Source organism: Rissa tridactyla, chromosome 21 (assembly GCF_028500815.1).
Source record: "Rissa tridactyla isolate bRisTri1 chromosome 21, bRisTri1.patW.cur.20221130, whole genome shotgun sequence".
Taxonomy (NCBI): domain Eukaryota; kingdom Metazoa; phylum Chordata; class Aves; order Charadriiformes; family Laridae; genus Rissa; species Rissa tridactyla.
The window spans coordinates 1551605-1577937 of record NC_071486.1 but is presented as its reverse complement, the minus strand read 5'-3'; the positions used below and the strand labels follow the sequence as shown (position 1 = coordinate 1577937).

The following is a 26333-nucleotide window of genomic DNA, read 5'->3' as shown; positions in this document are numbered from 1 at the left end:
CTGTCCCCATCCCCTGTGTCCCTGTCCCCCGTGTCCCTGTCCCCCGTGTCTCTGTCCCAGTCCCCCCCACGCACCTGTCCCCATCCCCTGTGTCCCTGTCCCCCGTGTCTCTGTCCCAGTCCCCCCACGCACCTGTCCCCCATCCCCTGTGTCCCTGTCCCCCGTGTCCCTGTCCCCCGTGTCTCTGTCCCAGTCCCCCCACGCACCTGTCCCCATCCCCTGTGTCCCTGTCCCCCGTGTCCCTGTCCCCCGTGTCTCTGTCCCAGTCCCCCCACGCACCTGTCCCCATCCCCTGTGTCCCTGTCCCCCGTGTCCCTGTCCCCCGTGTCTCTGTCCCAGTCCCCCCACGCACCTGTCCCCATCCCCTGTGTCCCTGTCCTCGTCCCCCCATGCACTTGTCCCGGTCCTGGTCCCCCCATGTCCCTGTCCTGGTCCCCTGTGTCCCTGTGCCTGTCCCCCGTGTCCCTCTCCCGCTCCCCCCCGCCCATGTCCCGCTCCCCCCCCCGCGCACTCACCGTGCGGCGCCACCACCTCCACGCTGAGAACCGGCGGGTCGATGCCGGCGGCGCCGCGCGGTCCCCACCCGGGCGCGGGCCCGGGGCCGAGCTCCGGCGGGCCCGGCCCGGAACCGCTGCCGCCGTTGCCGTTGCCGTTGCCGTTGCCGTTGCCGGGTCGGACGGCGGGTCGGGCGGCGGGTCCCTGCCTCTCCTGCCGGTGCCGGGTGATCTTGTCGTTGGCCCGCCGGCGCAGCCCCCGCCAGCGGTTCTTCACCTCGCCGATGTCGCGCTGGTTGCGCCCGGCGGCGTTGATCTTGTTGGTGATGCGCCACCAGATCTTCTGCTTCTCGTAGGCGTTGACGGTGCTGGCGGCGGCGCCGAAGAGCAGCTGCTCGTACTTGAGCACCTCGCTCATGAGGATGTCGATCTCCTGCAGCGTGAAGTTCGGTTTCCGCTTCAGCAGCCCCCGCCGCGCCCCGCCGCCGCCCGCCGCCATGCTCGCCGCCGTCTCCTCCTCATGGCGCCGCCCCGCCGCCCATCTCCCCCCACCCTCCCGCCGCCGCTCCGCCGCTCCGCCGCCGCCTTTTGTCTCGCCGGTACCGAGCGGAGCGGGGCCGCCGGCTCCACCGCCCCTGACGGCCGCTGCCGGTGCCGCCCCGGCTCCCTGGAGCGCCCCCTGCCGGCCGCCGCCGCTCGCTGACGGTGCCGCCGCTCCTTATAGCGCCCCCTGCCGGCCGCCGACAGCTTCTCGTTATAGCGCCCCCTGCCGGACGCCGCCGCCCCTCGTTATAGCGCCCCCCCCGCTCCGGCGGCCACCGTCCCCGCCGCCCCGCGTTATACCGCCCCCTGCCGGCCGCCGACCGCTTCTCGTTATAGCGCCCCCCCCCCCCCCGCCCCGGCGGCCACCGTCCCCGCCGCCCCTCGTTATAGCGCCCTCTGGCGCCCCCCCCCCCCCCCCCCCCCCCCCGCCGCTGCTCGTTATAGCGCCCCCCGCCGGCCACCCCCGGGGGCCGCCGCCCCTCGTTATAGCGCCCCCTGGCAGCCGCTCCCGACGCCCTTCGTTTATGGCGCCCCCTGTCGGCCGCCCCCGCCGCCCCGCGTTATAGCGCCCCCCGCCCCCCTCGTTATTGCGCCCCCTGTCGGCCGCCGCCGCGCACAGCCGCTGCCGCGCCCCCGCTCGTTATAGCGCCCCCTGGCGGCCCCCCACCCCCCCCCCGCCGGGCTCTGCCCCCTCCCCTCCTCTCCCCGCCCGCCGGGGCTCGCGCTCCGGGGGTGGCGGGGGGGGTCCCCGGCCCACAGTGCCAACGGGTGCTCGGTGCGGGAGGGGGGGGGGGGCACGATGGCCGCCGTGACAGCTGGGGCGGGGGGTGGCTCCCCCCCGGTGCCCGGTTCGAGGTCCCCACGGTGCCTGGGTCCCCCCCCCCGTGTCCCCCCCCGGTGAGTGGTGGGTGCCCTGCGGGGCAGGAGCGGGGTGTGGGTGCGGGGACACCCCCCCTCACCCACCGGTGTCCCCCCCCCCCCGCTGCCCCAGTCCATCCTGGCTGCCCTCCCGTCAAATGCCTAAATATGGGCATTTTGCCCCAATTTGGGCCCCGCGGCTCGGCCTCGCAGCCCGGGCCGGTGGGGGGGGGGCAAATGGGCCAGTGGTGAGCCCCCCCCCAGTGGCCACCCTGCACCCCGGGGCCAGCCCCGGCACGGCGGTCCCATCCCCGGGGAGTGAAGGTTTTGGGGTGGCCACAGTTGGGGTGGCCGCAGTTGGGGTGGCCACTGGCCCCAGGTGCCCAGTTTGTGGTGGCCCCAGGATGCCCAGTTTGGGGGGGGCCACATGGTGCCCAGTTTGGGGTGACCATATGGCCCCAGGGTGCCCAGTTTGGGGTGGACACATGGTGCCCAGTTTGAGGGTGTCCGGGTGGCCCCAGGGTGCCCAGTTTGGGGTGGCCACATGGTGCCCAGTTTGTGGTGGCCATATGGCCCCAGGGTGCCCGGTTTGAGGGTGTCCAGGTGGCCCCAGGGTGCCCAGTTTGGGGTGACCAGGTGGCCTCAGGGTGCCCAGTTTGGGGTGGCCACATGGCCCCAGGGTGCCTGGTTTGGGGTGACCAGGTGGCCTCAGGGTGCCCAGTTTGGGGTGGCCACATGGCGCCCAGTTTGGGGTGACCATATGGCCCCAGGGTGCCCAGTTTGGGGTGGCCCCATGATGCCCAGTTTGAGGGTGTCCGGGTGGCCCCAGGGTGCCCAGTTGGGGTGGCCACACGGTGCCCAGTTTGTCGTGGCTATATGGCCCCAGGGTGCCTGGTTTGGGGTGACCAGGTGGCCTCAGGGTGCCCAGTTTGGGGTGGCCACATGGCCCCAGGGTGCCCAGTTTGGGGTGGCCACATGGTGCCCAGTTTGTGGTGGCCATATGGCCCCAGGCTGCCCAGTTTGAGGGTGTCCAGGTGGCCCCAGGGTGCCCAGTTTGGGGTGACCAGGTGGCCTCAGGGTGCCTGGTTTGGGGTCACCAGGTGGCCCCAGGGTGCCCAGTTTGGGGTGACCAGGTGGCCCCATGGTGCCCAGTTTGAGGGCGTCTAGGTGGCCCCAGGGTGCCCGGTTTGGGGTGGCCCCAGTGTGCCCAGCTGAGGCGACCCCGCAGTGGGGGTGTGGGGGGCTGAGCCCTTTTCCAACCACCCCCGAGCCCCCTGGCCATGCCGCGTCCCCACGTCCCGTGTCCCCGTGTCCCCATGTCCCCACGTCCCGTGTCCCCATGTCCCCGAGGCGGGGGAAGCGTCGGTGAGCTTTATTGCCGATGCCGTGCCGCAGTCGTACACATCGCGATGGCGGCGTCACGCCGGGAGGGCGCCGGTGGTGGTGGGGGGGACACACATCGCACGGCCCCCAAAACCCGCTCTGGGGACAGGCGGTGTCCCCGCCCGGCCCCGCACCCAGGGGGTGGGGGTGGCACATGCCACCCCCCTGCTCTTGTCCCCCCCGTGTGTCCCCGGGGAGGGTTTGGTCCCCGCACGGGGGCGGGGGGAGCGGGCGGGTGGCATCAGGAAGGTGGTGGGTCGACACCCCACCGAAATTGGGCTGAAAAGCTTCCAAAATGCTCCCGGATGGGCCGGGTGGTGGCACAACGTGCCCAGGGTGGGGGGGTGTCCGGTGGTCCCCAATGTCACCATGCCCCGAGTCCCTTGCTCCAGCCCCCCCCGCCATCCCCACCCCGTCTCCCCACCGCCTCCACCCGCCCCCCCACCAATTCCCTTCTCCCCCTTCCCCGATTCCTCCCGATGCTGAGGTGCCGCCCCACCGCTGTCCCCACCACCCCGGGGGGTGGCACGCCGTGATGACGGTCTGGCTGTCCCCTCCGGCAACCATGGCTTGGGGGTGGGGGTGGGGGGGGGTACCTCTGCTTGCCCTGGGCTGGACCACCTCGGGGGCCCGGCGGGCAAGCCGGGATGGAGGGTGCCGAGCCCCAGGGGTTCCCTCCTCCATCCTTGGCGTCACCGGGCGGGACACGGTGCTGGCAAAAGAAAGAGCTTGAAGGGGCTTCACAACCGTGAAAATAATAAATACACCGTCTTCCTCCCGCGCTGCGTCCAACGGCCGTGGTGGCCCTCCCTCCGTCTGTCCCTCCGTCCCTCCGTCCCCGAGAGATCGCTGCTCCTCGGCGCCGGTCACTGCAGGCTCCCAAAGGGCTTGTCATGGAAACAGGCACGAGAAAGGCGAGCGTCCCGGGGGTGGGCCGCAGGGGGAGCGCCGTCCCGCTCCCTACTGCAGCAGCTTCGGTACCTCCACCTGCCGGAGAGGACACCCCGTTAACTGGGGGGAGCAGTGACAGGGGACGCTGGACCGGCCCGGGGACCCTATGCGGACCAGCTGTGGTGGAGCTGGGCCCCTCTCTCCGTTTCTGCCAGGGATGCTCAGCGCTCCGGGGACATCTCTTGGGGACATCCAGGCTGGTTGTCCCCATGCTCCGGCTTGTGGGCAGCCCGGCCAGGGACACAGACCGTCTGGGGCGAGTGACATGTTTCAAGGCAGCGTTGGGTTGATGGTTGGACTCCATGGTCTCAAAGGTCCCTTCCGCCCTAGACGATTCCATGATTCTATGATCATGGTGGGACCAGCGTTGGAGACGCAGCCTCTCCGGCCACCCAGGGGTGCGGGCTCAGCCATGCCAACGTGGCACCAAGAGCTCGGTGAGCTGCTGCACACATGGACACCAGTCCACATGGGTGGACCAGCAACGTGACCTCATGGCCAAGAAGGCCAATGGTCTCCTGGGGGGCATTAAGCAGAGCGTGGCCAGCGGGTGGAGGGAGGTTCATCCTCCCCCTCTGCTCTGCCCTGGGGAGGCCACAGCTGGAGCACTGGGGCCAGTTCTGGGCTCCACGGTTCCAGAAGGACGGGGAACTGCTGGAGAGAGTCCAGGGGAGGCTACGGAGATGCTGAGGGGATGGAGCATCTCTGTGCTGGGGAAAGGCTGAGAGCCCTGGGGCTGTTCACTGGAGAAGAGCAGGCTGAGAGGGGATCTCAGCAATAGCCAACGGGCCGGGGGCAAGAGGATGGGGCCAAGCTCTTCTCAGTGGTGCCCAGGGACAGGACAAGGGGCAACAGGCACAAACTGGAACACGGAAATTCCATCTCAACATGAGGAGGAACTTCTTTCCTGTCCAGAAAGGTGGTGGAGTCTCCGTCTCTGGAGATATCCCAAACCCGCCTGGACGCGTTCCTGTGCCACCTGCTCTGGGTGATCTCCAGAGGTCCCTTCCCACCCCAGCCAGTCTGGGATTCTATGGGGGTGTGTGAGCCTTTCTCTCTCCCATTGCTCCTTCTCTGCATGGGGAGCTCCAGGATTCCCATCTCCTGGGGTTACAGGTTAAAGCTGGCCTCTGCCTTGTGTCCCAAACCCTGGACCCAAACCTGACCCCTGGAACGAGGTGGATCTGCCCACCCCAGGGGCTCTGCCAAGTGATGGATCTGCCCCTTTCACGCTCTTTGCCAGGGGATGTATCTTCTCCTGTTGGATGCTCTGCCAAGGGATGGATCTGTTGACCCCACCTGCCCTGGAAGGGATGGTGCAAAGGATGGATCTGCCCACCCCATGTGCTCATTGAACGGATGGATCTGCCCCTGCCACATGCTCTGCGCAGGGCTTGGGACCATGGACACCCCACTCCTTACCCTGCACTGGAGAAGGACAGCCCTCACCTCTTCTCTATCCAAGGGACAACAGACGTGACTTGAAATCTCAGCCCCGAGACTGACCCCGTGGATGGCCCCCACCGCAGCCCCGCACTTGCCTTCTTGAGCTGTTTGAGGTTGCTGGAGCGGATGGCGGCCAGGAGCTGGTCCCGCGAGTTCTTCTCCTGGACCGGCAGCGCCCGGTCTCCCAACTTCCTCTGCGTGGCCGGCGAGAGCGAGTTCCTCAGGTTCTCATTGATCAGCGGCGGGGCGAGCGGAGGAGGAGGTGGGGGTGGCGCGGCGGGTGCCCCCCCTTTCTTGGGAGAGCTTTTGGGGGAAGCCTTGGGGGATGGCTGCGGGGATGGCTTGGGGGACCCCTTCGGCAGGGCTCCGGGCTTGGGCACCTCCAGGAGGTCTTTCTTCTCCCCACGCTCCTGGGCCAGTTTCTGCTCCTGAAGGCGTTTCTGCCTCTGTTTGTCCATGTTTCGGCTCAGCAGGTTGGTGACTGTCATGCGTGGTCCGGCCAGCTCGAAGTGGTAGCCCAGCTTCAGGAGCGTGGTGTTTTCCTTCAGGAGCTTGGCGATCTCCATCTCCGTCTTCCCGCCGCAGATGTGCCGCTGGTTGTGGAAACGCAGCTCCGTCAGCGTGTTGTTCTGCAGCAGTGCCCGGAAAATGGCCAGGATGCCCTTGCCCGTGATGTGGTTGGAGTCCAGGTTGATGCTCGTCAGCACCTTGTTGGACTTCAGCATGATGGCGATGGCGAAGGCCACATGGTCGTCAGCGCGGGTGTTGGCCAAGGCGAAGAGCTTGACCACCGTGTTGAACTCCAGGGCTTCGGTGAAGCGCACCAGGGTCTCGTTGTTGATGCAGTCCGAGTTGTTCACGTTCACTTCGGTCACCTCGGCGTCGTTGTTCTTCACCTTCTCGATGAGCTCATCGAAAATGCTGGAGGCTTCGTCATCCTTGGCCTGATCCGGGGAGCTGCCAGTGGTGGGCTTGGAGGGGCTGCTCTCAGCCGCTGCCTTGGCCTTCTGTTTCTCCTCCGCTGCCTTTTCTGCCTCCGGCTGGGATTTCTCCTTCTCATCTGCCTTTGATTTTTTCAAAGCTGAACTCTCTTCCTCTTCTTTTTTATCTTTTTCTTTCTTATCTTTTCCCTTTGTGTCTTTGTCTGCCTCTTTCTTTAATCCCGAACTCTTCTCTTCCTCCTTTTTGTCCTTCCCTGTGCCCTTCTTCGACACGGAATCTTTTTCTTCTTCTTTTTTGTCCTTCCCTGTCTCCTTCTTTGCCGCTGAGCCCTTTTCTTCCTCCTTTTTATCCTTCCCTGTGTCCTTCTTCAATGCTGAGCCCTTCTCCTCTTCCTTTTTATCCTTCGCTGTGTCCTTCTTTAATGCTGAGCCCTTTTCTTCCTCCTTTTTATCCTTCCCTGCGTCCTTCTTTAACACTGAGCCTTTCTCTTCCTCCTTTTTATCCTTCCCTCTGTCCTTCAACGCTGAGCCCTTCTCTTCCTCCTTTTTGTCCTTCCCCATCAGCTTTTTCTCCATGGCCTTGACTTTGTTGTTGATAGCCTTCTCCTCTTTGGTCTTGCTCTCAGCCTCAGCTTTACCTTTGGGCTCTGGTTTCTGAACGCTTTCTTCTTTTTTAGAGTCTTTCCCCGCTTTGGTATCTTGTTTGCAGGCCAGGTCTTTGGCAGGAGCTTCCTTTCCCTTTTCTTCTTCATTCTTGGCTCCCTTATTCTTCTCGCTCAATCTGCTTTCCTAACAAGAGAAAAACACTGTGGCGTTACAGGGACAGACGCCTCCGACCCCCAGTCCCGTGGTCACCGGCTCTGCGCCTCTGTCACACAGGAGCGGCCACGGGGCCCCTCGGGGCAGCACCACAGCTGGGGAAGGTGCGCGGGGAGATGGTCGCAGGAAGGTCTTAGACTACGCCTACGAGGGACAAACTGCCCTAAAACCAGGTATTTATGAGTAAAACCTGGTGAAAGCATCGTGCAGGGTCCCCAGGAGGCCACGGGGAGGTGCACGGGGGACCACGAGGACAGCTAGCGCTGCTCTGTGCTGTGGCAGGGGACAGACCGGTGGCCAGGACTCTTCAGGGAGGTAAGGACCTGCCCCAAATCTGCCCCTAAATGACGGTTTAGACCTGAATACGGGCCAGAGTCTCCTCCATCTCCCCGGCGTGTTTTACCACCGCGTGTTCACGCACTGCCACCCGCGGTTGCGCTTTGGAAGAGGAAAGTTGAACCCAGCCGAGGTCCCGGGTCCAGAAGAGGGTTCAGCGTCCGAGTGCCCCGAATGCAGGCACAGCCTGCAGGACCCAGGCGTGCCGAGGTCCTGCTGCAGCTCTCCACGGCATCTCCGCTCTCCCTCTGCCTCCAGCCCCTTCCCAAAGGGCTCCAGAGGTCCGCGGGATGCCCTCCTTCATCCCCCTCGGACAGACAACAACCCAACAAGCGGCAGGACGCGTCTCCCTTCGCGCACTGTGCTGTTGGACCCCTTCCTATCACACCTCCGAAAAGTCATCCTCTTTCTAATCGCCTTTTGTTATCCTTTTTTTAATCACCTTTTTAACCAGGGATGCCCGGGTGCTTTCCCAGCTTTCCTAAACGGTTTCCAGCCGGATGCTTTGCCCGATCCGGAGCCCAGCGCGCTTCCCATGCTGCTCCGGAGGTGTGTGTGCAAGCAGGGGAGCATCCACAGAGGGTGACACGGGTGACACCACTGATCCAGCAGTCACACCCAACACTGGGCTCTCTGAAATGGGCCTCCTTTTAACATAAGTTTGTATTTTTTTAGCTCCCCGCAGGACACCAAGGAAACCATGGCTTCGTAACGCACGATGTTTCCCCAGCACGTCTTCCCGCGGTGTCCGAAGGCATCGCAGGGGGGAAGAGCTGGACTGGGGTTGTCGCGGGGAAAGACGCCGATTTTGCCGCCTGCGTTGGGCAAAGCAGTGTCGCTGCAGCCGGCACCCCCTGCTCCTGGGATGTCCCCGTCCCTCTGTGCCAAGAAGTCACGCAGCACTGCCCCGGACCTCCTGAGTTTCTTATTTTATCTCCAATCCAGCCAAGATGCCCACTCGTTCCTCAGTGGGCCGGCAAACATCGCTTTAGTTTTGTCTGAGTCTTTGCATATGCGCTCCTCTAAAGCAGTTTTGGCCTCTGCTTTTCTGCTCACCGCGATGCCGCTGTGGTGTTCGCGGGACTACAAGGAGCTTAGTCCGGCTTTGGGCTCTCCAACGCGAGGAGACTAGTCTCCAGGCGGCGACTACATCCTCCGGCATGCAGAGGGATGCAACCCCGAGGCTCGATGCCTATTTTCTTACAGACTACCCCTGGCAGCAAAGGATTTTCCTCTTTCCCTTCATGCTCTAGGGCCATTTGGTCATTTGCCCCTCGTCAGTCAAACCCTCTTTTCACACAATTTTTGGTATTTTTGTCAAGGACCCGAACCTCCCCCACGGCACAGCCTGTCCTGTGCGCCGCTGCTGACCACGGGCACCTCCAGGACACAACAAATGCCTCACTGCAGCCTTCACCCACGGACGACTGAGCTGGGAAGAGCCTCCCATCGGCATCAGTTCGACGCGTTCTGCTTCTGCGACCAAAGCCTTTGACGGCAGCTCGGCGCACGCAGCCTTCCGGCCTGTGGGTTTGTCTTACGGCACCGGATTCGCTTCCTCGCATGCCTGGAGAGACGCAGGCACAGGACCAAGGCTTTGTTACAGCCATGCAGTAAGAGCAGGGCATCGGATTCACCTCCCCAGACATCATCTATGAGACACCTCCACTCCCAACAGAGACGAGCCGTCGTTACGCAGAGCCTCTCGCAGCCCAGAAACCCCCCCGCAGCCTGGGCTGCATCCCCAGCAGCGTGGGCAGCAGGGCGAGGGGGGGATTCTGCCCCTCTGCTCCGCTCTGTGAGACCCCCCTGCAGTGCTGCCTCCAGCGCTGGGGCACCAACAGCAGAAGGACACGGAGCTGTTGGAGCGGGGCCGGAGGAGGCCCCGGAGATGCTGGGAGGGCTGGAGCCCCTCTGCTGTGGGGACAGGCTGAGAGAGCTGGGGGGGTTCAGCCTGGAGAAGAGAAGGCTCCAGGGAGACCTTCCAGCCCCTTCCAGTCCCTAAAGGGGCTCCAGGAAAGCTGGGGAGGGACTCGGGAGCAGGGAGGGGAGCCATGGGATGAGGGGGAAGGGTTTTACACTGAAAGAGGGTAGATTTAGATGAGATATCATGAAGAAATTCCTTGCTGTGAGGGCGGTGAGCCCCTGGCCCAGGTTGCCCAGAGAAGCTGTGGCTGCCCCATCCCTGGAGGGGTTCAAGGCCAGGTTGGACGGGGCATGGAGCAACCTGGGCTGGTGGGAGGTGTCCCTGCCCAGGGCAGGGGGTGGCACTGCATGGGCTTTAAGGTCCCTTCCCACCCAAACCGTTCTGTGATTCTATTCTATGATTCTACAAGCAGATAACTGGGGACAGATAAACCTCTGACACTGGGACCAAGTTTGCTGTGCAGAAGAGGATCCTACCGTAACGTCTGGGTCTGGGTTTGGCAGTTTGAACCTCAGCAGCAGGGGAGCACACAGCTCCTGCCCCTCGCGGCTCTTCCTGGGTGCCTGGCTTTGGCAGCGTGGCTCGGCGCTGGGTGCCAGCCGGCGCCGTGGGGTGCGTGTCCGTGGGTGAGCAGAGGGTGACGTGCTGGGGCTCTGCGGTTAGGTCAGGCTCAGATCTACAGCGGCGGGATTAATCTGGGCGACCTCAGCTCGACCACAGCGACGCTGGTTGCAGGAGGAGGAGGAGAAAGGACCAAGGCGAGGGGGTGGCAGAGCAAATGTCATCTTTACCGGGGGGTCTTTTGGACTTCAGCGAAAAGAGGAAGAAAGATGCCTCTGGGAGATGGGAGATGCAGCTGTGATGCCTTTATGAGCTCCCTGGGTCCTCCCAGGGCTGGGGCCGCACAGGCTGCCCAGAGAGGTGGGGGAGTCTCTGTCTCTGGAGACATCCCAAACCCGCCTGGACGCGTTCCTGTGTCACCTGCTCTGGGTGACCCTGCTCTGGCAGGGGGTGGGACTGGGTGACCCCCAGAGGTCCCTTCCCACCCCGGCCAGTCTGGGATTCTGCGTTTCTGTGGCTTCACCCACTGCCTTGAACCCCCAAATCAGAGTCCAGAGACCCTGATGTGCAGCCAGGGCTGGCCTCCTCCTCCAGACAATGTCCCCGTGTCTTCCCCAGCCCAGGGCCCTGCCGTGTCCATGCCGGGCAGAGAGCGGCTCTGCCGTCCCAGCTCATGGCGCTGCTGGCCCTCGGGGACCGCTTCTTTGTGGAAAGAACTGGCCTGGCTGTGAGCGGGGCAGCCGTGGGGACTGTTTGTACCTGGCGTATAAACAGATGCCAGCTGGGACGAGAGGGCTGTTTATTTAGTTAAGAGATTTCTTGGCTCCCCCGCGCGGACCTAAACAGGCGACAGAAAGGCATATGCCAGAGCCCCACAGAGCCCGTCCACGCGTCCGCACAGCCCCACGCTGCTGCAGACCCCAAGGACCAGGGATGGGGCTCACAGAGGTGCCCCGGTGCCAGCACCCACCTGTCCCAGGGGCTGTGGGGAGCAGGTGATGCCACCTCCTCCGTACTGAGCCACCAAGATGTGCCCTGTTCCCAGGGCTGGGATGGTGCAAGGATGCCCAGGGACATCCTGAAGCGCCTCGGTGAAGGAAGGGCCATGTCTGCCCTGGCAGGAGGTGTGGGGGGGATGAGGACTCTGCTGCCCCCAAACCGATTCCCAACGGTGCCTTCCAAACGTGGTTGGCGGTGTCCCGGGTCGGAGGTCCCTGCAAGAAGAGACAGTTGCCCCCCAAGGGCTCTGCAGGCCTTCCATGTCCACAGGCTGAGCGCTCCCCCAGTCAGGGCCAGCAGCTTCGTCTCCACACCAAGTTCTCCAAAAAGCCTTCTCCTTCCCAGCTCCAGCTCACGCGATTTGACAGTGGGGAGCCCTGAGTCTCCCCTCACCTCCCTGGGCCACCCAAGACCAACCAAAGCTTTGGCCAGGAATGAGCAAAAAGAAAGGGAGGAAAACCCTGGAGAGAAGGACCTGCGTCAGCACCCATGCTTGGAGGAGGCAATGGGTTTCTCCAAACAAGACGAAACCAGAGCAAAATAAGATGCATAGCAAAGCCCTGCTTAGCAAAGCTGCTGGGAATGTCTTGTTGTCACATCGTTAGTGCTGTTCTCATTAAAGTGTCCATCCACGGAGGTGTTGCCACATGGCTGCGGCGTAGGGGAGGTCTTCGGGAAGGAAGAAACTAAAGCCAGGGAGCAGGATGTAGGAGAGGAGCCGGGGGAAAAGGAGCCAGCTGCGCGCCCGGGCAGGGGAAAAAGGGAAGGCGATGGATGTCCAGAGGAGGCCCCGGAGCTGCTGGGAGGGCTGGAGCCCCTCTGCTGTGGGGACAGGCTGAGAGAGCTGGGGGGGTTCAGCCTGAAGAAGAGAAGGTTCCGGGGAGACCTTCCAGCCCCTTCCAGTCCCTAAAGGGGCTCCAGGAAAGCTGGGGAGGGACTCGGGATCAGGGAGGGGAGCCATGGGATGAGGGGGACGGATTTACACTGAAAGAGGGGAGATTGAGATGAGATCTGAGGAAGAAATTCTTTGCTGTGAGGGTGGTGAGCCCCTGGCCCAGGTTGCCCAGAGAAGCTGTGGCTGCCCCATCCCTGGAGGGGTTCAAGGCCAGGTTGGACGGGGCTTGGAGCAACCTGGGCTGGTGGGAGGTGTCCCTGCCCAGGGCAGGGGGGGCCACTGGGGGGGCTTTAAGGTCCCTTCCCACCCAAACCATTCCACGGTTCTGTGTACAGTGACCGGCCGCGGATGTTACTGCCACCGCGGGCAGCACTTGCAGGATCACATGCGTCCAGCAAATTTGGGATGCGCTGGAAGGATCCTGCTGCCAAAGAGCCGCAAGTTATTGCAGAAAGTGCTGGCTGGTAGCAAGGGGTAGGAGGTGTTCAAGCTGTTTCATTTAATGCAGAACTGCCTTGATCCTGGCCCCCCGTCCCTGCTGGAGAAGGCCCTCGCCTGGCTCCATCCGCAGCAGCAAGAGGGGAGGAATCAGGAGCAAAAAATTCCAGGCAAGAAATCAGATCCCTGTTTCTAAAACCAAGGGTCACTCTTACCCAACTGCCACTGCCTGCACGAGACTCTCCATCCCTTGGTGGAGATCGGGGACATCTCTAAAGCCAGGTTGGAAGCTGCTCTTGGCCATGCCCAAGGCCACATCTGTGCCCAGGAGGGAGCCTGCCTTCATCCCCTCCTGCCCTTGCACCCACCGCCGGGCTCTCGGTGCGCTCTGCCGCCCCAGCTCCCCTGCAGGTGCCAGCCCCAGGGTGGGGGACACCCAGCCCAGGCTCCGCTCACTGGCGACGGGGCAGAAGTCCTCTCCTCCAGGCTGGAAATGAAGCGTGTTGCTCCGGCTGGAGCTCAGCAGAGGAGCTGCGTGGCAGGATGATGCAGTAGGGGGAAAAGCATCCTCCCCCCTGCTCTTGAAATCCTGGCTGTCCCCGCGGCCACCAGCGCACCTTCTCCCGCAGCCCAGGCCACCAGCCAGGCCGTCTCCATCCGCAGCGGCCAGCGCCCGCCCTGTCCCCTCTCCATTGCCATCTTGAGTCCTGCCTGCTCGCTCCTCTCCGCCGCGCCGATATATTTACCTTGGATACCTAGAAACCAGTGCCGCTGCACCCCCTCCTGTGCCATTCCCTCCGCCGCGAGCACGATTATTAGGGGAATATTTTTACACAGCGTGTCAGACCTTTAAAAATAAGCCTAATGAAAACAGCCTGGTACTTGGCTGATTAATCACCAGTGTTTTGATGAACTGAAATGCCTTCCCGTTTCCTCTAAATAGACTAAAATGAGCATTGCCATTGCTTGTTAGCATTTGTAACCCTCAAACCCACTCAGATGTTTCCTTAAAAGGCAAAGGAGACTGGGAACTTCTTGCCTGGAATCCGAGAGTCCGCAGCACCGCTCCCGATGCTGAGCAAGGGCTGGGGCTGGAGCAGCCGGAGGAGCTGGGGACGGCGGGGAGCGGGGCAGAGGGGCTGCCGAGATCTCCTGGGGATGCGACGGTGGAGCGAGGTTTCTCGCCTCCTGCCCTGAAAGCCCCACAGGTGGTTTGGGGGTAAAAATATGCTGCTTGGGTGGTAGGTATCGATCTGGCTGTTTGCTCAGGATGGTGAATGAGAGACGGTCGCCCCGCCGTGCCCAGAAACAAGTTTCTAAGTGAAAGGGGAATGCACTGGAGAGGAGGAGAGGAGAGGAGAATTAGAATCATAGAATGATAGAATCATTCATAGAATGTGTTGGGTTGGAAGGGACCTTTAAAGGCCATCTAGTCCAACCCCCCTGCAGTGAGCAGGGACATCTTCAACTAGATCAGAGGAGAGGAGAGGAGAGGGAGAGGGGAGGAGAGGAGAGGAGAGGGAGAGGAGAGGAGAGGAGAGGAGAGGAGAGGAGAGGAGAGGAGAGGAGAGGAGAGGAGAGGAGAGGAGAGGAGAGGGAGGGGAGAGGAGAGGAGAGGAGAGGGAGAGGAGAGGAGAGGAGAGGAGAGGAGAGGGAGAGGAGAGGAGAGGAGAGGAGAGGAGAGGAGAGGAGAGGAGAGGAGAGGAGAGGAGAGGGAGAGGAGAGGAGAGGAGAGGGAGAGGAGAGGAGAGGAGAGGAGAGGAGAGGAGAGGAGAGGAGAGGAGAGGAGAGGAGAGGAGAGGGAGAGGAGAGGAGAGGAGAGGAGAGGAGAGGACGGGTTACTCAGGGACTCGCCAATCTGTCCCCAAGCTGGAGGGAAGGGGCACTCTGTGGCCTGGCTGCTGCTGTTACATCAGTCCCTGGCAGAGGGGACATATGGAAATGCGCTTGTAGAAGAAATGTTTTGTCTTTGGAAGGGGCCAGCTTTCACCAGCCCGCAGTTATTTTCAGAGGCGCGTCCTGGGAAGAGTCCCTCACGGCCCAGACTAGCGGGCTGCACGTACTGCCCCACCACGCCGGCCGCGTGCTCGGCTCAGCTACGGAGCAAGATGTGAGGATGGGAGCCTTGGGGGGCACCCGCTGCCGAGCAGCTCCGTGTTGGCTCCGGGGAGCCGTGCCCCATCTGGGTCCGAGGAGGGCTTGGCTGAAAGGGGGAAGCCAGAAGAGTCCAGGACGGCTCCTCCGTGAGGGTCACTGCTGGGGACACCTGGCACGCTGCGCCCCAGGCGGAAACGGGACTGTCAGCAAAAGATCTCAGGGCCAAACCTGCACCTGCAGTTCACATGCAAATGGCTCCAGAAAGAGTGAACTCAACCCGCAGGCTTGACACCGACTCGGTCTCTAGTGTCACCTGCAGCTTTGGTGGCCTCTGGAAGCCAACTGTGAAATACCATCCCCCAGCTGGGAGACATCACCCCCTATGACAGCATCCAGAGCACGAGAGGGGAAGCCTGAGCCAGGATCAGGCCCACCCCAACCATCAGCACCGCTGGAAAATCCGGGGTTAGCTCCAAGGAGGCTGACGGCTCCAGCTGCTGCTCGCTGCGGGTGGCAATGGGGACACGGGCTTCACACACCCCCGAGCAGAGGGGCACGGTCCTCGCCGGCGCGCAGCTGCGGGGATGCCCGTTCTTGAGGAATACGAGGGGGAAACACGGAGAAAAGCAAGAGGCAAATGTCAGCGCCTTCAGAAACCGCCCGCACGTGGAAAGCGCGCCTATTTAGCCGAGTCAGTTGTGCTGCGGGTCCACTTGTAGGTACAAGTCTTGCGCCCACACTCTTGCAAGCACCAAGGGTTTATCACCGCTTGTCACCAAACTGCCCTGCACCCGTTCACGGCCCTCCTAAACCAAGATGCAGATGTGTGCTTAAGGACCGCTGGACCGGCTGAACTTAATTAATCCAGGAATTATTTCAGCCACACGGGGTAACTTCTGCACGTGCACTGGAAGCCACCAGAGCCCAGGAGTCTTCTCCTTGCAACTCACCACCTTCCTCCTCTCCAGAAGCTCCACCAGCAGAGCCGTTTTGGCGTGCTGGCTGCTTGGCATGTGGCTTTTGCCACCAACAGAGACTCTCCACCCAGGGCTGTGCTCCTCGCAAACCAACCAGAATCCCTCCGGAGATGTAGTGCTGCGGGATAAAGCCCAGGCCAAGAGATTGTCCCTTTCTCCCAGCCTCTGCTGGGATAACAAATTTCTCTTGCAAGCCAAGAGGACGTTTTCTAGTTCGTCTCTTGGCAGGGCATGGCTTAGGCAACAGGTACCCACCAGCAAAGCTCCATCGGTCCCACACAAATCCTGAGTGACGGTGGGGCTTTTGGAGGTGGGAGAACAGGGAAATGGGGGAGCCCCAGGGGCAAGGGGAGATCTCTGAGAGACAGAGACAGCTCACCATGAAGTGTCGGTCAGCTGGGGGCTCCCAGACCAGACTGGTAAGGGAAGGAAGCTGGGTTTGGTTATTTGAAGTAGGGGGCTTAGGCATGATTACGCATCCATAACTAACGAGCCAATCTGGAATCACTGCCCGAGGGGTGTCAGTCTGTCTGACACATGCTACCAAGTCCTACAAAGGTCTCCAGAGCCACCACGAGACTTTGAGATACAACCCACAGCTCTAACCTTGGGCATCTGCATCTGCTCTGGAGACACCTACCTAGTTGCGTGGGCTCTAAAGGAGCCCCAGTGTCCCCTCGGTCCTGCACAGCACCCCCAAATCCCAGCCAGAGACCGAGTGAGGCGCCAGCATCCCACCACCCCTCGGTGTGACCGCAGGTGAGGGGGGCTGAGGAGGCTGGGCACAAGCCACGTGAGAGCTCCCAGGGGACAGGGACATCCCCCAAGACTGTCCCACCGCACGGAGAAGTCCCTCGAGGTGGCCAGTGGGCAAAGGCAGGTTGTTCTGCACTTGGCGTTCCTGGGTATTTGGGTACCCGTTGCCATTACGCTCCGGGCATGCGAGAGGGTTGCTGGAGCCAAGCTAAACCACAACAAGCTGGCCAAGTTGCTCCTTCCCTCCGTTGCTCCGCCAGTTTTGAGTAACTCGGGGACAACTCAGAGCCAAGGACATTCCTGAAAAAAATGCTGTGTCCTTGGCCGAGTCCTGAGAGCTACTAAACCTGGATTTCCAGAGGCCACCGGAGGAAGCGGGACCACGTGGCTTCTGCGGACCCTGCTTGCCCAGGACAGCCGAGTCCAGGTCTACATGACACCCACCCACTCACAAGGGGATCTGGCACGGTTTTACCTGCAGCAGCGCCAGGACAACCCTCCTGGTCCTGAGCAAAGAGCAAACACCGTGGGCCGGCGCTGCGAGATGCCCTGCTCGCAGCCCCCGCACGCCCCCGCAGAGCTCTGGTCGGGACGGGCTCCTGGTAGGTCCATTCCCAGGCAGAACCGAGTTTCTCCCTTGGCACGTTTGGATTTTTTTGGCATGAAGCAAGGGTGAAAGGGCCTCGGCTTCCAGCACGGGGACACACGCAGACCTAGCGTGAACCCCCAGGCTCTATGTGCTAAAGCCCAGAGCGATGTAAACAACTTCTTGCCCTGTCCCACCTCAGCTATAACTCTGTTATTTTAACGAGGAGCTCAGTTATTCCCCTTCCCTTCTGCTCGGACCCTTCTGACCCCAAATATCACTGTTTCTTTGCACTTCCCAGGCCAATGTTTTTGAAAACATCCTCCTCCTGAGATGCAGCGCTGCTCTCCAGAGACTGGACAACTTCTGGCCCTGACTTTTGTCTTGCTTTGCCTTCATTGCCGAATTAAGGCTGATAACAAACATTTCAACTGGGTTTCCTTTAATAGAATAGCTCCAGCCCTTCCACAGCGACACGCAGCCCTTTCCCAGCAAGCCCTTAAAGCGCTCGATGCTCTGCAAATGGAAACTTTTGCTTCTCTAACAAAATCTGGGTTTAGAAGTCGGGGGTTTTCTCCTCTACCCATCGTATTCCCAAGCCCCTTCTCCTGGCACTGCCATGGCTGAACTGCATATTCCCAAGACGAGACCTTTTCTCTGATGGCCTCCTCCTCGGCAGAGGTTGCCAAGGGCAGCGAGCCTCAGTGATTGACACCACGACCACCTCAAGGCTGGATTTCTGCCCGGCGCACTTTCTGTGGGCAGCCCACAAAGAGCGTTCCTCAGATTTTGGGGAACAGCAGAACTGCAATTCAGCCCTAGCGAGCCTTAAATCCTATCTCCCGTCCTCTGCATCACGGGTGCTGGACGCTTGAGAAGCACGACTCCGGTTCCCAGCCTCCTGGGACTACGCGGGAAGCATCTCCAGGCCCCTTGCTCTCTCATGGGTCCCATCAGTCAGGCCATGGGACCACCACAGACAGCCCACGGCATCACCGGTGGCCGCGGGCACCCAGTGCGGGAGGATGAATCAAGGTCTTTGAAGCAGGTGAGATGAGCCGCAGCCCCAGGTGCCTACCTGCCCAAATCAGCGAGCTAGGTTGCCGCTCCAACCTCTTAAATAGCTCATGAGAAAGAGGAGCACTGGCTCCTTGGGCTCCTACACCACGTGGGAGCTGTAGCCAGAACACAGCACTTGATGAGATAAAGCGGGGCGTGCCAGGAGTCACGATCTCTAGTTCTTAGAAACTGAAGATTTTCCCTGAAAGGAAGCAAACGGCAGCTCCCTTTCTGCTGCGGGCAGCTCTCGTGGCTGTGCCGGGTGCCGGTTCCCACGCTGACCATGCCCACCGTCTGCCGTGGTCCCCCTGCCAGGAGGCAGGACCACTGGGAGCCCTTGGCAGCACCCGGCAGGTCTCGGCATAAAATCCGACCCAAATATCTCGGCCCTGGGCTGCACAACGGGCAGCAGACACCACAACACCTCCGTGACCCTGGGCTGTCACCTCTCCTCTCCCATTTCTGCAGCTCTTGTTCCTGTCTTCAACCTTGTTTGCACCACGCTCTGGGCAGAGGACAGGGCTGAGCAGGACTCGTGTCACCTCGCGGTGCGGCTGGTCCAACGCCGTCACCGCCGTCCGCCCCACGGCTTCAAAACAAAGAGCCCTGGAGCCTCCCTCCCCTGCGCGGCCCGATCCTCTCGCTCCACCGTCCTGCCATTCCCACCACGGCAAAGGGTGGGCTGGAGTGACACCACCCGCTAATCCCAGCGTCCTGCTGGGAGCTGAGTCACGGAGACCGTTTTAGCACGCAAGTGATGTCATAACGCTGCGAAAGAAAGCGATACGTAAAGGACCCCAGCTCTTTTCCTCCTCCTGGTGACTATTTATCAGCTCAACATAAAATAAACCTCCTGGGCAGCGCTGCCCATATAAGCTAAACACTCCAAGCATTTCCATGGATTTATCTGCATCCCAGTTGTTGTTTATGCAAATATAGAAGTCGGCTTTTTACTCTTTTTTTTTTTTTTCTCAGACTGACTAGAAATTCAGCTTTTTTTCCCCGCTTGTGCCCTTAGATGGACTGTGTATCTCCCAGACAGAGCGTGTGCCTTCGGCGCGACCGATGACTCGCCGGGAACGCTTTGTGCCGCCACTCGTCCCGGTCACAGCAAAACAAGGTTTCTGCCACCGATTCCCAACGGCGTTACAAAGGCACCGATCTGGCCGTGAGGTTCCTTCTTGCCCCCTTGGCTCGGAAGCGCAGCTCCAACCTGGGTGCGTTGCCACCTCACTGGCTTCAGCCGTTCTCCGCACTGCAGATCCTTCAGCTATCTGTCATGGGATGGGTCCTGCTTCTCGTTCCGCCTCGGAGGTCTGTTTTATCGTCTGTTGCCAGCTGACAGCTCTCGCTTCTGAAGCTCGTCCTCCTCGTTACAGGCTTGGGAGGTTTTCAGAAATGAAGAACGAAACATCCGAGCGCAGGCAACGGCAGTTTTCACTTCTGAACGAGGACAGGTGACAATAACAGGGCTCTCCTGGGCGGGCTGTTCTGCAGCAGGCTGGAGAGGCCACAAAGCAGAGACCATCCGTGGTCTTTTAGGACCAAACGGGAATGACTCGATACCTTCGGTTTCTTTCAAAATGTGGGAGCGTTTTGGATACCCCTGGCTGTCGTAACGCAAAGACAGCCGCCAGCTCCATTCCCAGCCTGTGTGCTGGTGGAAGGACCCACACCTTCGTCCTCTGCCCGCCCCAGTGTGGGCCGGGTGCTGCTGGAGAAGCACCAGGAGAAAGGATGCCCCAGTGAAACCCAGCACTTACACCTCTTTTGGAGGCCAGGAGCTGGGCAGAACGACATGTAGAACATGAGGAGCGGCTGAGGGCACTGGGGGTGTTCAGCCTGGAGAAAAGGAGGCTGAGGGGAGACCTTCTCGCTCCCTACAACTGCCTGAAAAGAGGGTGTCGCCAAGGGGGGCTTGGGCTCTTCTCTCAAGGAACTGGCCATGGGACAAAAGGAAACAGCCTCAAGTTGCACCAAGGGAGGTTTAGGATGGATATTAGGAAAAAATTCTTCACCCAAAGGGCTGTCAAGCATTGGAACAGGCTGCCCAGGGACATGGTGGAATCGCCATCCCTGGAGGGATTTAAAAGCCGGGCAGACGTGATGCTGAGGGACATGGGGTAGTGGTAGTTTGGGCGGTGTTGGGTTGATGTTTGGACTCAATGATCTTAAATTTCCCTTTCAGTCTAGACAATTCTATGATTCTATGTTCTGCTGCGGGAAAAGCAGGCACCCAGACCTCTGAAGACCTGCCCAGGACATGGTTAAAAGAAAGGCAAGAGCTGGGAATTGGTGAAGATTCTTGGAAGAGAGAAGGAACAGTCTTGGCGTATCGACAGAACTGGTTGATAAACAGAACAGCAGAGTTTAAATACATACGTGTTAGTCACAGACTGGTAAGATGCTTCAGGAATGATACAACCGCTTCTTTTCCCTTGTTTGCAATTTCCCTTGAGTCTGTCCCAGCTATTTAAATGTGGAGCTTGTTTTTCCTCCAGGCACCTTCACGAAAAGATGACGGGCTTTGAGCGCCGATAAGAAATTTAAATACCAACTCGTTTTTCCATGGTGTTGTAAGAAGGGCTCGGTGGCAGGGATTGTCACTTTTCACGGTACGTCCCTCCACGTACAGCCACCAGTAAGTGGATTAAATACCACCCAGCAGCAAGTGCCAACCCCAGTAAGTTAAAAAGGAAGGCAGGACTTTTTACAAGACCTTTCCAAGGAGTTTTGTAATCCTCATCCGTGGCAAGAAAACCTGCTGCCCTCTGGCATCAGCATCCTTCAAACATGCTGCATTTGGATGAAGTAAACTCCCTTCCGGGTCACTGCTTTTCCCGCTGCATCAAAACCCAGCCATGAGGAACGTTGTCCCACCGCTCGCTGTCAGCTGTATGCAGCCCATGGCGAAGAGCGCTTGGGGACACAAGGATGTCCCCAGGAGCTCTGGGCCAGGCAAAGCAGGGATAAGGACACACGGACCTGGAACAGGAGGGTGTCCTGCCTGCACGGGGGGAACGAGAAGAGGAAAGGTGTTGGAAGACACTTGTCTAAGCCAGCTCATCTTCTCCTGCAGGAAGGGTGTTCAGCCGTCAGGAGACAAAAAGACAGGGACCGTCTGCACTGCGCAGAGCTGGCCCTGGCTGTGCACATCTGCCCTGGCATCCAGCGTCTCCTACTCAGAGCCTTCTCCTCCACGGAGCTGCTCCCACGGCTTACGTGGAAAGAGGGATCCACTATGTGTTGCCAAAAGAAATGGTTTTGTGGCCCTGGAATGAATCCCCTCCAGTCGTAGGATAATATCCCCGCATGCAATTTCCCTGCGTTTTCCCAGCCATCCCCACTTGAAGCAGCAGGAAATCAGTGCAGCCCCGTTGGGAGGCAGGACTGGGGACTCTGATGGGACCGGGACATCCATGTGGCCTTTCCTTACAGGCAACGTTGAGGGAAGACGGCTCCATCCACTCCCAGGGAAGGCGGTGGAGCTGGAGGAGAGCACAAGGAGGAGCTGCCTCTGCCATTGGGTGCTCAGCATTTTGGAGCCACCGGGGCCTTGCGGTGAGGGCAGGTGGGAATCCATGGAGAGCCAGGAACGGCAGCGGGTGGATTTTGTGGCATGCTTTGAAAAGCAAAACCTCCTGCTATGGATACGGCAACTGCTAAGGAGCCCTCGTTCGCCCAACCCCCTGGCCCCATGGCACGCGTGGTTCACAGGGAACGGGGGTCCTTCCCACGGGGCAGCTCTTCTCAGCCAGGTCCCTCCCAGCAAAAGTACCCCTGAGGGGGTTTAGAGTGACCAAACGCCAATGGGAAAGATGGGGGTATGTCCGGGATGTGTATCGTAGTGCTGTATGCATAGGTACGTGCTTTGTAAAGAAGATGTCACCAACAGCAGAGGCCAAAACCAGACTAGATCTCACAAACCCACCTCCTCATACGGCTCAGCTGCCAGAGAAACCCGTCCACCAGAGACATGCGAGCCCCCGGCACAGACAGCTTTGCCTCTTCTGAAGAGAAATCCCAGGCACGGTACAAAGATTTCAAGCGATAGCTGCGCCCCCCCGCCCGTAAATCGTCCTTTGGCTAATGCCGCTGCTTCAACTTTACAGCACGTTTCTACCCTGAATTTCTCTCTCGTTATGTCTTTGCCCGCTGAAGAGCCACGAGCTATTGGAAACCGTCTCGTCATTTATCTGCTCGTGAATATTAGTTTACCTTTGGCTCCCGCGACAACATGGACCTACAAGAAGGCCTTGTTGAGCGCATCCGAAGAGACGCGCTGTCCCAAGCCCCACTGTTGAACCGGGGTATGCTTTCACTCGCTAGCAATACAAAATGAAGATGAATTAATTAATGCCTGCATCACCAAGACGTGAATTTGGCTCCCCGGCGCAGAGAAGTTAGGGCAAAGCTCACGGCTATTTTGGGCTGTTTATAAACTGCTTCCTAGTTACCCAAGTTTGCCCTTTTCATCACTAAGAAGACATGCTATTATGTAGTTACAATATTTCTAAATATACCCACTCCTCGCGAGATTGAGAAGGGAATGGGGGTGCCCGGAGCCAGTCCGAGAACAGAGCAATGTCTGCAAGAAGAGCCGTGAGGCGGGCACAAACTCAACCTTTCCCTTTAAAATACCTTATTTTGCGCTTCGGAGCAATTCCCGCACATCCCAGCTAACAGCCAACGTCCCACCAGCCGCTGCACAACGAGGGGGCAAAGGAGGGAGGGAAGAACAGGAGGGAAGAGGAAAAATAGGTGTGGAGAGAGGAGAGCAGCCGCGCGGGTCAGCGTGGCCCCGGTCCCGGCGGGCTGCGGGAGCTGGAGGGGCCGTGGCACGGCGGGGGCTGCCACCCAGCCACCTCCCAGCTTTGCAAAATGAGTTTTAGCAATAACGACACAGCCCGAGGCGCCGCTGCGGAGCTGGGCTGGCAAATCCCTCGTATTTTCTGTCCTCAGTGCCTTCATGCAAGGCAACTGCGGACCTGTAAGCTCTCTGCGGTTCAAGGACAAGAATCTAACCTCCTGTCCCTCCCCATGGAAGAGACATCACAGACGCAGCATAACATCTTCCAGATGTCCAGAGGGCCAGTCCCGCTGGAAGGACCTCCCATTCCTTCCCTGCCCTCGTGCCCGCGCTTCCCTTCCACGCTCACGAGTCTGCCTCTCGCTCGCAAAGGTTTTGCTCGATGGATTCAATCAGGGATGCCGGGCGCTGCGTGGGTTTGCAATGCACGATGCTGGGAGCCATCCAGGGAGAGGGGCAGGGAGGGACACGGCCGGGGCGATGCCACCCCCGTGGGTGTGCAGCCATAACGCCGGTGTTGGCAGGCACAAGTGCTTCGCTGCCTGCTGCAACGCGAAATCCACTGATAAGAGAGAGGGATTTGTCATCAGAGGCCTGAGTGCTCTGAGCAGACGGGTGAGAGCTCGGGAGGTGCCTGGGATGCTCCGGGTGGCTCCGTGTTCTCATTCCATCCTGCAGCAAAACACAGCCCTGTGGTTCCTTGGGTGGAGGGGATCATCGGCTTCCTGGGCTGGTTGCTGTGATTGCTTCTGTGGTCCAGTGATCCCGTCCCACCCTTTCCTATGCCATGCCATGCCATGCCATGCCATGCCATCCCATCCCATCCCGTCGTCGTGCCCCACGGTGGAGCAAAGGCCCTGCTCCACCACCGGCATGTGCTGACCTGCCAGCGCTGCGAGCTGGCATTTTCTCGGTGCTAATCCCAGGTCCTAACAATGCCAAGGAGGAAGGGGCGGAGGATATTTTTTTCTTGGCCTCCAGGGATTGAAATAGAAGAAGAAAGTCAGTTCTGCTATATCTAGTTACTGCAACGCAATCTAACCGGGCCGGTTTCACTGACAAATTTGACCGGCTGCCAACTTGCTTTGTCTTCCACGGCCCGACGCTACCGAGGTTCGAAGGAGAGCACAACGAGCGCTTTTCTCAGGACCTCCGTGTCCTCCATCGCTGCCCTCCCCGCCGGCTGGAGCTCTACACCCTCTCCCGAGCACCTCTCCTCCCCGTGCCATCCCCTGCCGCCATCCCGAGTCCTCTCCCGCAGCACAGACACGCACACACCCCCCCACACGCAGCTTCCAAATAACGTAGTGTTTAACCAGCCAATTTCCCAGTTTTCCAATTTCCTCCCTTTCTCCTGATCACGGACACTTCCCTGTCCCGATTCCCACTCGGCTCCTCATCTTCCCACGGCGAAAAACACAATAGCATCACTACCGATGCCGAACGCGAGTTCCCCCCTCCCCGGCCTGAAAAAAGCAGCTTTTTCAGTGCCAGCTCTCAGTGCCGGCTGCGAGCCGGGACCACCTGCAAACCAGTGCAAACCCCTGCGGCATCACTGGGATAACTGGTCCCACACGACACCACTTCTCTTTCCCGACGGGTTTGTCCTGCGGCGCCTGCAGTTCCCCACCGCGGGGGAGATTTTTCCGCCCGCTCGCTGGTGGGAAAACAAACCCAGCGCTCTGGCGGCGCGGGGCACGGCGCTTTCTGTCCCCCCGGCCCACGCCAAACGCCACATATAGAAGGTGAAGGCTGTGAGTGCCTCGTCCTCCCAGCCAGACGAAAGCTCCCAGCTTGGAGAGGGGTGGGGGGAACTATTTAACCCCTTGTTCAGGTCTCCAGAATAAACCTTCATTTATTTCTCCTATAGCTGCGATTTTCATCTCTTTCTCTCTGTTTTCCCCCAGGACCCAGTCAGGAGAGGACCCTCCTGGAATACACATCCATAAAGAGCTGTTTCCAAGTGCTCACGGGCCAGTTAGAGCTCGGTTACTCAGCTGGGAGGTCCAGGTTCCTGCTGGGTGAGCTGGAATAGGTAAGGAATCGGAGCCCCAGGGGTATCCACATAATCCTCTGCTCTGCTTACGCTGCTGATCCTCCCCAGCCCCGTCCTGTCCCGGCAGACGCGAATCCAGCCTGGGCTATGAAATCTGCCCGCGACTCCACAGATAAATAGCCGAAGAGTCTCCTTCTTTCACCCTCTGGCTCAGCCTGCCGTGAAAAACTCGGGAAACCAAACGCTTCCCAGCCTCCCACGCACGGGGCACATACCAAATATTCTCAGTGCAGAGGTTAATAAACGTTAGAGAGAAGTGGGACTGGCTCCCACTGAGGCAAAAAGATGAGAGGGATGGGCATGAAGCTTTCTCGCTGAAAGCAAGCTATTAAAGGATTTGCCAGGGGCAAAGGAGGAGATAAATGTGCTCAAATCAAAACAAAAGAATGAATTTTAACCGAGCAACAAATACGAAACAAACAGTTTGGGGCAAAACCTGCTTCTCGGGGTGATTTCCACAAAGCAGCGAACTTTTTTTTTTTTGTTTTTTTTTTTATTCCACAAGAACCAGAGAGAGTTTAAGCTTTTGCACAAGCGGAACTGAAGGGACTGAGAGGCCGCAGCTCTTCAAAGGAAAAAAAAAAAAAAAGAAAAAAAAAAAAAGGCGGGGGGGGGGGGAAGGAAAAAGAAACGCAGCCTGCGGGATCGCTGTCACTGCACCGGCCCCTCCGGCCACCTTCTGAGAGCACCATCTCTGCTCCCAGCCCTGCCTGAGGATGTTCGAGCAAAGGCAGAGAGAAAATCCCTGGCACTGGCACAGGATTTGGCTTTGCGCGTAACACCAGGATTTCAAGAAATACCCCGTTCCCTCCCGGAGTGCCTGGACCAGCTCCTGCCTGGCTCCTCCGGCCTCTACACGACAGCTATTCCTCTTTAACGGGCACGGCAGCCTTTTCTCGGGGTTCGTGTTTTCCATCTCGTCCCCCACAACAGCCCAGCGGGGTTCCCAGGTGTTGCCCCTGCATTCCTCACAAAACCAGCTCAAGCGTGGGGAGATGTGACTTACGTCTATCGACTGCTCCCTCTGAAGACGTTTCCTGGTCTCCTTTTCGCAGTGATTGAGCATGGCATCGCAGTTTTGCGGGCCAGGCGGGGAATTTTCAGTTTGGTTCTTCTGACCGGGCTCCAGAGGGATGCTTCCATCCGTATCCACCACATCCAGCTCCTTTTCCAGCTCTTCCATCTCCTCCGGAGACAGAGTAGACAACAAACTGTCAATATCTGGATCTTCACTAACTTGTCGCCGATATTTGGCCACTTTGGACATCTTGGCTCGCTGGCGAGACACGGTTGCGGTTGTGTGTGGTACCCAAGGAAGGAGAAAAAACAGAAGCCGAAGCTCCACCACTGCTTCCCCCAGCGGCAGCAGGTGCTGAAGTGTTAAATCTCAGCAGCTCTCAA

At 59.9% G+C, this 26333-nt stretch overlaps 3 protein-coding genes across 3 annotated transcripts in view; 1 reads left to right on the top strand and 2 right to left on the bottom strand.

Annotated features, from left to right (window-relative positions):
• The window catches only part of CELSR2 (cadherin EGF LAG seven-pass G-type receptor 2), a 46191-nt gene extending 45155 nt beyond the window's left edge, over positions 1-1036 (bottom strand). Inside the window, 1 exon segment of the mRNA XM_054181593.1 lies at positions 516-1036. Within this exon segment, the coding sequence (XP_054037568.1) occupies positions 516-993 (478 nt within the window). The 5' untranslated portion in view covers positions 994-1036.
• SLC16A4 (solute carrier family 16 member 4) overlaps positions 1-5094 on the top strand; it is a 383212-nt gene extending 378118 nt beyond the window's left edge. Inside the window, exon 10 of the transcript XR_008463276.1 lies at positions 4790-5094. The gene's annotated coding sequence lies outside the window, so the exon portion shown is untranslated. The remainder of the gene's footprint in view (positions 1-4789) is intronic.
• LMOD1 (leiomodin 1) lies at positions 3750-26333 on the bottom strand. Its single transcript, XM_054181457.1, has 3 exons — positions 25939-26333; positions 5771-7405; positions 3750-4265 (listed from the first exon to the last, which is right to left on the bottom strand). The coding sequence occupies exons 1-3, from the start codon at positions 26197-26199 to the stop codon at positions 4239-4241; spliced, it is 1923 nt and encodes a 640-aa protein (XP_054037432.1). The 5' UTR covers positions 26200-26333; the 3' UTR covers positions 3750-4238.

Bases quoted from the DNA above. Each gene is read 5' to 3' on its own strand.
- LMOD1 (XM_054181457.1), bottom strand. From the start codon at position 26,199: ATGTCCAAAGTGGCCAAATATCGGCGACAAGTTAGTGAAGATCCAGAT. The intron at 7,406-25,938 runs GTAAGTCACATC...TTCTCTTGTTAG, and splicing joins AGAGGGAGCAGTCGATAGAC to GAAAGCAGATTGAGCGAGAA. The intron at 4,266-5,770 runs GCAAGTGCGGGG...CCTCTCCGGCAG, and splicing joins ACCTCAAACAGCTCAAGAAG to GTGGAGGTACCGAAGCTGCT.